We start from the raw sequence: 10,656 nt of genomic DNA, 5'->3' as shown, positions 1-10,656 counted from the left end.
ATTGTGTTTTTCTTTGTTATTTGTTGTTGGATCTTTATTGTAAAATTGGGTTGAGTTATAGTGAATTAGTATACATCATTGTTTTACACTCAACTTATATCATCTTCATTCATTTTATTTTAACTATTGCTTAGGCAAAATTGAATTAATTTTATGGTGGTGCTGGTGCTGGTGGTATTGGTGCTGGCGCTGGCGCTGGCGTTGGCAGTGGCGGTGGCGGCAACAGCGATGGTGATGGTGGTGAAATAAGAAATAAATTTAATTGAGGGTAAAATATGAAATAACAACTTTAGGCTATTTCTGAGAACTCCACACACACACACACACACACACACACACACACACACACACACACACACACACACACACACACACACACACACACACACACACACATATATATATATATATATATATATATATATATATATATATTGGGTTGCATTCACATGCAAACCCTCTTAAAATATAACCTGTGGACAAATATAGGTCATAAGATTAGAGTAGATTAATGACTTAGATTGATTGAAAAAAAAAATTACACCAGCACACTAATTAATGATTAAAAGGACAGTTATGACAATTACATTGTATCCTAATTAGAGTAAAAATATTAATATGATAAGTATCCTAAATTAATGAAGAGTAATTATAGTAGATTAAAACTATCAAATTAGAAAGGAAACCCACCAGCGGGAATCAACCACATACGACATAAAAAAAAAAAAAAAAAAAAAAAACAGTGATTCTCTGGCATAGCTCAAAAACTGAAGGAAGCCATGGATGCAAATTTGGGGTTTATGTCGCTTCCAATACCAGGTAAACCTCCAAAATTGATCATCATAGTTTAAGGGACAGTGTCTGATGAATTTTCAAACTGTATGTGCATCACTATATGTATGAGTCAGTATAAATAATGTGAATTGTATGAGTCACGCCCCTAGGCGCCGTGCCCGGTCGCCCGGGGTGGTGGGTGTGTTCCTTAGGCATGTGGCGTGTTGGTGGCTGGTTGGGCAGTTGAGGTGGTTAACGGGCATGGCTATGTGGGACGTGTGTCTGATGGGGAGTGCCGACTTTTGGATGGCATACACGTGGGTGGACCAGGTTGGACGGCCTGTAGTATAAAAGGAGGGGGTCTGGTTTGTGTAAGACATCTCTTAATGATTTCTATTAGAGATATAACGGAATAATGCGAAAGCAAAGACACGAAAATTGAGAATTATAGAAATTAAATAATAAAAATAAGAAAAATTATATAAATGACATATAAATAAGAAAACAATGGGATAATATATATATATATATATATATATATATATATATATATATATATATTCACGTAAGAGAAAGATGTGAATGGATAAGGATGAATTACAATTGATGAATGATGCAATGATTACAAGGAAATTCTAAGCTATTTATATATTCTCTAAATGAGAGAAATGGGGCCTACAATTGAGGACATGCCCAAGTCGTGCGAAGAGGAGATGATCGACATGCTCTAGTTGTGGAAGACTCCTTCTTCAGGGATTTGAGCCACATTATTATTTTCTTAATAATTTCCTCTCTAGTCAGGTGGTTTGGGTCTTCTCCTTCCTGTTGATATGCTTGAGCTCGAGTCTTGGTGGTAACACATTTATGTTATTTTATTCTATTTATTTATTAGTCTTTCAATTATTTATTTATTCTTTGGGCTGTCGTTTTAGGCCGGTATTTTGGGTTTTGTACATATTCTTTCGGGCCTCACGCCCTGAGTAATAATATTACTTCCTACCCCGCCCGTTCTATATTCTCTTTAACCAGTTTATGGTGGATCCGGTCATGATAAAACCATCAACGTGATAGACAAAGTTAAAATTTAGAAAAAACACAGTGATATTTTTATAAATATTACAAGTTTTGGATATTCACTAGATAAAACTTGGTAGTACATTGGTTGATAACTGATTGTGCACACAAAATGTAGCAATTGAACACTAAAGTTTGTTGCACCTCACATGTAAACAAACTTAAGTGCACTCTTCATACATCTTGAGTATGCTCTTAGTTATTAGTATATCTATCTTGAGTATGTTCTTAGTTATTAGGGTATCCAAACTTGTCATCGCGTTTTTTCAATCTTGTTTGTCAGATCATCCAAAATGGATATATCAGTTCACATTTTCTCTGAATGAACGTGTTCTCATTTAATTATATATGTATATGAAGAAATAGAGTAGGTATAATATAGGAAAACCTCAATAAGATAAACAAAACTTGAACATGAGTTCACTTCTTCTAGGTCTAATCATGGTCGTAAATTTTCACAATGGTGGATGTTCATCTTTCTACTCTAGTACACTTAGAGCAAACTCATTTGTTGAGTTTTTTCATTGATTTTTGTCAGAACCACATCGAGGAAGAGCCAAGAGGGGAGAGAAAATCAGTGAAACCCAACAAATGAGTTTAACCAAACAAACAAATTCCACCATTGCCAAAATTTCCGGCCATTTGTTGGGTTTTTTCAAAAATTTGTACTATTTTTTTTTGTTAAAAACAAAAATAAACAAACAAATTCGTGAGACTCACAAAGAACCAAATTAATACAAATTTATTTGCATCTTTATCCTCTCTTCTCCACATTATACCCTCTCCTCCATGTCATAAAAACCCTTAATGGTGTTGCTCTTAGTAGATATATTCAGATACAACTAAACAGATGAAGCAAAAACTTCTCTCTTAGTAGCTATATTCAGATACAACTAAACAGATGAAGCCCACACTTCAAAAAGTGGCGTTGAGAATAAGTTTAGCTTGACATTCAAAAGCTGCCCAAAATCCAATTGAACTGAAGAGTGGAGTCTTGATGTATTGTATTGTTTAACATCATATCATATTTTAGTCACCTGCAAAAAGGCAAAGGAGTGCTGGTCCAGAATGAATAGAGTGCTTAATCCTGAAGGATATTCATCCTTTGATGACTGGATTCATGATTATATAATTGCCCTTCACAAGGACGATCTCTCTCTTTTAATTATGTTATGTTGGAATATTTGGCATAGCAGGAATGATAAAATCTGGAGAATTTCTACTTCTACTTTGCAGATCATTGAGAGAACCTGCTTACCTGGAAGAGTGGAGGAAACTCACTAAAAGGGAGAACACAACTGCATATGGTCGTGGAGGATTTACTGTCAAGTAGCAAAAACTCCAATTTGGATGGATCAAACTTAATGTGATGCTGCTCTTGATGTTAATGGAGGCAAGATGGGTTTTAGGTAGGCATGACCACGGTTCTATTCGAATCGAACTGTTCGAACCGAACCGTGCACTGTTGAATCGGAATCGGAATCGAACCGTCCGTACGGTTCCGGTTCCAGTTACTAACCGGAACCAATATGGTTCCGGTTAAGGTTCAAGATGAAAAGGAACCGGAACCGCCGGTTCCGGTTCCAAACCGGAAAAAAATTTAAAATTATAGTTTTTTTTTTTTTAAAAATAATAATAAATCCGGTTAGAACCGACGGTTCCAACCGAAAGCGTCGGTTCTGAACCGGACCGGATCGAACATTACTATAAGGTTCCGGTTCCGATTTGTCCATTTACGGAATCGGAACCGGCGGTCACCCCTAGTTTTGGGTGGATCCTAAAAGATGATCAAGGGCTTTTCAAATGAGCCGTAGATATTCGCGAAGCTCTTTCATGACTAAAAATTTGTTGAAACCGAATCCTTATTTATGGTGCAGAGCTTAAATTCTAATTTGGTAGTCTCCTCTTTTGAATTTGCTCTTGTTAAATATCAAAGATATGCTTAATTGGTTTTCTAATGTGCCTATATCCTTTGACAAGTGATCTACGAATCGGACATTCTCTAACTCGAGAGTCCATTTCTAAATCAGGTTTGCCAGGAGTGATTTTCCCACCATCCTCCTTTTCTTTGTAATGTTCTTTAGGATAATTTAAGTAATGAAAAAAAAAAAAAAAAAAAAAAAAAAAAAAAAACATATCATACATGAAAAATAAGATTTACATAAAACACATCCTTTATCAGCCTGCAAGAGCAGCCATGAAGCTTCTCATCAGTTCATAAAATACACGGCACACAAATTGAAATCTCAGATCGGAAAAGAAGAAAGACTCAATGGAAAAAAGTGTTCATTCAGGATATATACCTGCTCAGAAATAAATGAGCTATTACAATGTATTTCTATACCAATCGGTAACTGTCAAAAAATACTAGCATACAAGAATAGTAAACACTATCTCCGTCCGATCAGGTCAGGAGTTATCAATTCACCCATCAGTATAACCTCTGCTTCACTCTTCTTCCATTTGCATCACTACCATCTAGTGCAATTCCACCATGATCATAGCAAGTTGCTGGGTGTAAACCCATCTTAGCCACATAATCAAGCAGTTCAGTTAAAACAGAAGGACAGCTTTCTTTTAGGTGATTAAATCCATCTGTTTCCATCACAGCTGAGAAAAACCCAATATTCTCAGTCATAAGCAAATATTTGTGCATAAGGGACACAGATATGAATACAAGAATTCCATAAAAACAGCAAATCATATTGTTAGCCCCTGAGGAACTGTTCATCACAGTTGTTAGTCATGTTTATTGCATTTGAAGTAAATGTCAGCAATGAAATGAAGGCATGCAAGCTAGGTTTGGTGTGTGGGCTTTAAATTATACCAATTGATAGCTAAGAGAAGTCATTAATTTTATTTTATTTTTATTCCTGAAACACGCCAAGGCTTTTCATGAAGAAGGCAAGGAATATAACAGTTCTACCTTTCAAATTTTCAGGTGAAGCAATGAATTTCAGGCAAACAGATTTCAGTTGGACACATTGATGCTGATCAGCCAAAGCCAGTGTTGTAGCTACTGTATTGATGGCAACATCCGCAATAAGTTTAGATTCACACAGCACTCTCAACCTCTCAAGTCCATATCTGTCTGCCGCAGCAAGCAAATGTTGAGCCATCAGTGTGACTGCCCATGTTGTATCAAGACCCACAAGATCTTGTAAATCAGGTAGCATATCCCAATATATGAAGTGAAGCAATGCCTGCAAAAGACCCAGTAAAGGAATTAAATTCCAAAGCTCAGCCCATTTGGAAATAAAGAATTATTGAAGGGTTTATGCATAATAATACATGAACATATTAAACATGCATGGGAGCACTGCAAAAACAGAGTCAAATATCTCCTTAAAAATAATGGATCATCAAGATCTTATCAATGAAACCTCAACCAAGTACCAAAGCATGCAACTAATTGGAACTACACTAACACATACTAATGTACATATACACATGAGAAAATGAGGGGAAAAGGTGCCATGCAAAAACAGAAGTTTCTCTGTCATCCTAAATCCTAACTCGAGACAAAAAGGCAAATAGGCAGAGAGGAATTCCAAACCTTGAAAACAGGAGCCTGCATTTCTTCAATTTTAATATACTGAGTGTTCTGTTCCTTCAATGGACCAAAAAGCTGTGCCCTAAAAACAGGGGAACGTGCAGCAAGCACCAACTTGTGAGCAGGGAATACTTCACCCTCTACTTCAAAATTTATATCACTTCCCTCTCCACTTTCTAAGACCTTCCCAAACTGCAAACCAATGTTAGATGCCGGCACTGGTATGGAGTAAATCTTTGGTGCTTCTATATATGTTCTGACAACACCAACAGTACATTGGATCAAGAGACAGTCATCTTTGAGGAATTCTGATGTTTCTAACTGTGTTCTTCTGTAAAAGCGCTTATAACCCCTGCAAGGGAAATGTCATTTCAAACAAAAATGTTATTTATTGTGTAGAAGCAGAAATAAACTACTTTGACAGTGCACATAGAAAATATAGTGCATTAATGTTCATTTGAGATTGTTCATGTATAAGCAGTGGAGCATCTTTTTTTCAGTAATTTGCAATTAATTGCATTGTTTTGTTTTTGCAACGTCATATTATCTGATTTATATTAAGGTTTTGTGGCAGGATATTCTCCAGCAATGGGACAATTTAGAAATATTAAAGATATCGGAACTCTTTCTCCACATTCTAGCATTCTACCTCTCTTCCCTTCTTCATCCTCCTGTTAGGGAAAAAGACATTTTGGAAATTATGTCAGTATGTCACTAGTTTTGGTCCCTCACTGTTAAATGTGCACAAATATCACACCCTAAATTATAAAATTGTTGCAAATTCAGTCCCCTGGTGGATGGACCCTCAAACAGTGCCAAGAGTTTTGCATAGTTAAGCAACTTCATTTCATTCTTCCAATTTTCTTATCTCAACTTCCTTACTTCCCTCTCTCACATCTGCTATTATTGGAGGACACATTGCCACAGACCTCATTCCAAAATTGAAACCTAATATAGAAGGAATTCATGGGCAAACCAAGAAAGATAAAATCTTGCTGTACAATCAAGAATCAAGAAATCACTGAAAACAAATCTTGGAAACATATCCTCTTAGAAAACAATCAAAAAACTCCAATCAGATTTTATCTGAAAAACAAACAAATTTCATGGCACAGTTGCACCCTGAGAAAGATGTTTCAGCTGCTACTAAACAAAGAATAAGTTGGGTACTAGTAGTAGTGCAAGCAGTGGTGCTGCTAATTCCAAATTCTCAGCCCTTGAATTTGTGTACAGATCTCTTGCTCAAATGCCAGTTTCTGGCAAATTTACCCCCATATCAGTATCAAGATTAGATTTATGTGAGGGTTCCATTCACCTAGGACCGAATTTGAAACAATTTTACAAAGTTAGGGCTGACATTTGCACACATGTGCCAAGGGGAAAAAATGACTAATGGCGTATAATTGGGGGACTAAAATAATTTTTCCCTCCTGTTTTTATCTTTATTGTCTCCTTGTTCTGCATCAGATATCCAACCTATTCATTCATCCCTTCTTATATGACAAACTGCGCAATGCTTACAAATCATTGATGGTGATCATAGATTGACATAGGAAAGAGCATAATCACACAATCTCATAAATTGGACAATAAATACACTGTTGATTTCTCCATGTAAAATTATACTATTATGTAAACACCATATCTCAAATATATACCATATGCTTGTTTCAAGTGGTTACAAGAATTTTAAATTCCCTTAGAAACGCATTCTGAGAAGAACTTCTTTTACAAAAGCATAAACAAAAATACAGAAAGAAAAAATCTAGCAAGGACTTTCTTAGGTGTACAACAGCTGAACTCAAGCTAGCTAAACATATAACAAGAGAAGGTCAAACAACATGAGGAACTCAAGCTAGGATGAGGATGTACCAAGCTGTATGTGAGTTCTATGGTGTACGTTCAATTCTATACAATTACGCAAGGCACAAACCTGAAGTTAGAAGAGGCAAAAAAATTAAAAAAAAATAAATAAATAAAAATGAAGAGTATGTGATAACTTACCACATGCTACCACGATACTTGAGGGTATATGGCCCAGTCTCCAGGACCCTCCCGAAATGAGAATGAACCTTATGCATCCCGTTGCCACTCTGATCCAACAGAGTCAACTCAAACAGCGCCCGGACATCAGTCGCATCACTTGCCAAAGCAATGAAAAGCGACACATAAGTAGCATTATCCTCCGCACTCTTACCATCGGGGTAAAAATAAATCGCCCAATCATACCCGCCGACGGTGAACGTCTCGGAGGCGACGTATTTCCCAATTCCCATGCCTTTCGACAGCGAATAGCCTTTAATCTTGAAATCGTGCGACCCATTTATTGTCTCCGTCCTGCAGGTGGATGTAGTGGTGGTGGATTGAGCAGATGAAGACGCTTCCGGTTGTTGAGGATCCAAACGAACCCGAAGAGTGCCCATGTATGGGGTTTGGAGGTGATGGTTCGGTCGAATTGGGGGTGGGGGGTAGGATTTATTGGATTGGAAAGACGAGAGAGTTTGAATCGGATTCAAAACCTAGGGTTTTGAGATGGAATTAGGGTTTAGAAAAATCGGAATTAGGATGGTGAAGACAGGTCGGATACAGCGTTAGATGATCGGAGGAGAAGGCAAAGAAGGAAGAAATGGAAAATTCAGGCGAGGAATTTGGAAATCTAGCAAAGTGAGTATGATCTTTGCACATCGAGCCCGTATATAAAGACATGAAAAGATAAAGGGGGTTCGATTAGTGGAAATTTGGGAAAGAAGTTTTTGTTTGATTAGGCCGCCGTACGCAGAAGCAACACGGTAAAGCACCAAGCTTGAAAAAATATTTACTACAAATTTTAACTCCCTATGAAATATGAATATCTATATATTATTTATGATTTGATTGAAATATGTAGCTGCATCCGGTAAAAATATAAATTTTTTACTGTCTGTTTAATTCGCGGAAAATATTTGAGAGGAAATTGAATTGAAATTTCATGAAAAGAAATTATTCGTTATTTAGTTGGTGGAAGATAAATTACTAGAATATTGATTACATTGTTTGGTTGAGTTTGGAATTGTAAAGAATAATGAATATAAACATAATTATACTCTACACAATAATATAATATATAACAACAATAATAATAATAATGGTAATTAAGAAAAGTTGGTGAGGGCATAATTGTCCTACTTGTTTCCTATGGAAAACAAAATACCAAGAGGGCTATGAAAAATGTGTTCCTCATTCTTGAAGAAAGTGTTTTTCAATGGAAAATGTTTTCCATTAACCAAACAAAGGAAAAACCAGTTTTCCTTAAAGTAAAGGAAAACATTTTCTAGCGAAACAAACATGGCATTACGGCACGTTTGGTTCGCGAAATAGGCCTGGAATAGAATACCATTCACAGTAATATATCTATTCATTTGTTTGGAAAGAACTTGTGTAACACCGCCAATTTTATCAACATATTTAAAACTTAAATTCAAACAATAAACAACTAATGATCAAACAATCAAATGCGGAAGCTAATTAAAATCGGGAAGCGTTATGCCACACCCATAAACCATGGGTGCACAGGCTAAGTCTACAACTATCCATCAAAACAATATCAAGTCTAAGGCACACAGGCCATGTCTAACAAAGGCTCACAGACCCAAAACGAAGCAACTAGAAAGGAGGGAACTACACTAGCTACCACAACGACTAGCGCGCTCATCATCTACTCAAGACCTGTAAAACATATGGATAACACCCGGTCAGCGAATAATGTTGGTAACTCATCAATACGCATTAAATAGCATAGTATAGATAGATATAATCAAAGCCATTTGAAATTGAGGAATACCGTATATATCATTCTAAAACCAAGGAAGGAAGTCAACATCAAAGACTCATCACACTCTCAATAAGAACGAGGATCATCAATCTCACAACAACAACAAAACCACAAACATCATAGACAACACAACTCAGGATGCAACCTACCATTCACAAGGTAGAGTACATCAAGACATGCTCATAAGCAAGGGAATCATACAATCACATAATGACACATTCATGTTTCACGTTTCATAGTTCCAACCTTATGCCCTGTTCTAACGTTATGGCTACCCCCAGCCTTATCACAGTTCCAACCGTTACCTCCTAGTGCCACCCTGTACGTCTGTGTCCAACCTTATTTCGCCTGGGACCGTCGTCCCCCACCTACACCGCCAATCATTCACCACCGAACTCTCAGTACACGAGGGTACCATTAAATATCATATCCACACACCACCGATCATGTGAGCAAAGCTCTAGTCACACACCACCAATCTCATTCATAGTCACACATAGTCATCATCATCATCAAGAAGACTAAGGCCCATCAATGGCCCCAATTAAGTATCAACAAAGAGTACAACGATTTGTACAAGATCACACCATAAGAATCAATCAAGAGGTCACAACAAAGAAATGAGACAATACTCAACAACGAAGGATACAGTCCAACACCAAATGATTAACAACACAAGTTGCCAACCCCAATAAGGAGGAACAAACCACACATACTTGCATAATAACATCAAACTAGCATGCTCAACAAGCGGGTAAACCAAAATGGTCCAAACGAACGTTTAAGACTCATATTAGCCCAACGAATCACAAAGCTGGACCCTTAGCACGATTCAAGACACCAAATCCTAACATGGATTCCTAACACACCGTTCTAGACATACGAAACATCAAGAAGACTCACAAATAGATCAATAATTCAACAACGAGAGGTCAAAACATCAATACAAAGAAGAAAAGAATCACGGGGAACAAATCCCTGCATTAACCACAAGTGTTCCCCGCGGGGTACAACCCACCAGCCACACGTTCCCCGCGGGTGTGGCGGCGGGAAGGCCACTGCCCGCCGTTCCGCCCGCGGGGTACACTATGTGTACACCAATTTTCCCTTCGGGAAAATTCATCATCAAGGTCAAGTTCAAGTCCAAAACACCCAAAATCTCACACATAACAAAGATATCACTTGAACCCAAGAAATAGCCAAGCAATGGCATTCAAGAAACCTAAATACAATCTTTAAACATGCATCATCACAAGATCATGCATCAAATCTCACAAATCACATCAAGAACATCAAATAGAAGCCAAGAATCATCATTTAAGTAAGAAAATAGATTTTGTATAGCATGTGTTACCTTTGTAGTCTAACAACTTCTCCTTTTCACCCTCTCAAGCCTTCTCCTAAAGCTCTTGTTCTACACCAACTTCTTACACAAGTCAAAACA

At 37.2% G+C, this 10,656-nt stretch overlaps 1 protein-coding gene across 1 annotated transcript; it reads right to left on the bottom strand.

Moving 5' to 3' along the window:
- Positions 1-3,988: 3,988 nt before the first annotated feature.
- LOC109146875 (BTB/POZ and MATH domain-containing protein 2-like) lies at positions 3,989-8,071 on the bottom strand. The gene is made up of 4 exons (XM_019294541.1): positions 7,406-8,071; positions 5,405-5,753; positions 4,775-5,051; positions 3,989-4,458 (listed from the first exon to the last, which is right to left on the bottom strand). The coding sequence occupies exons 1-4, from the start codon at positions 7,822-7,824 to the stop codon at positions 4,280-4,282; spliced, it is 1,224 nt and encodes a 407-aa protein (XP_019150086.1). The 5' UTR covers positions 7,825-8,071; the 3' UTR covers positions 3,989-4,279.
- Positions 8,072-10,656: the final 2,585 nt, after the last annotated feature.

The sequence above is a fragment of the Ipomoea nil genome, unplaced genomic scaffold (assembly GCF_001879475.1).
Source record: "Ipomoea nil cultivar Tokyo-kokei standard unplaced genomic scaffold, Asagao_1.1 scaffold1940, whole genome shotgun sequence".
In the NCBI taxonomy this organism is placed as follows: domain Eukaryota; kingdom Viridiplantae; phylum Streptophyta; class Magnoliopsida; order Solanales; family Convolvulaceae; genus Ipomoea; species Ipomoea nil.
Note: the sequence above shows the minus strand (reverse complement) of the source record. Positions and strands in the feature narration are given on the sequence as shown.

Excerpts from the sequence above, each read along its gene's own strand:
- LOC109146875 (XM_019294541.1), bottom strand. The coding sequence starts at position 7,824 with ATGGGCACTCTTCGGGTTCGTTTGGATCCTCAACAACCGGAAGCGTCT. Across the intron at positions 5,754-7,405 it reads AAGTATCGTGGTAGCATGTG|GGGTTATAAGCGCTTTTACA; the intron begins GTAAGTTATCAC and ends TTTCCCTTGCAG. Across the intron at positions 4,459-4,774 it reads TTCACCTGAAAATTTGAAAG|CTGTGATGGAAACAGATGGA; the intron begins GTAGAACTGTTA and ends GGTTTTTCTCAG.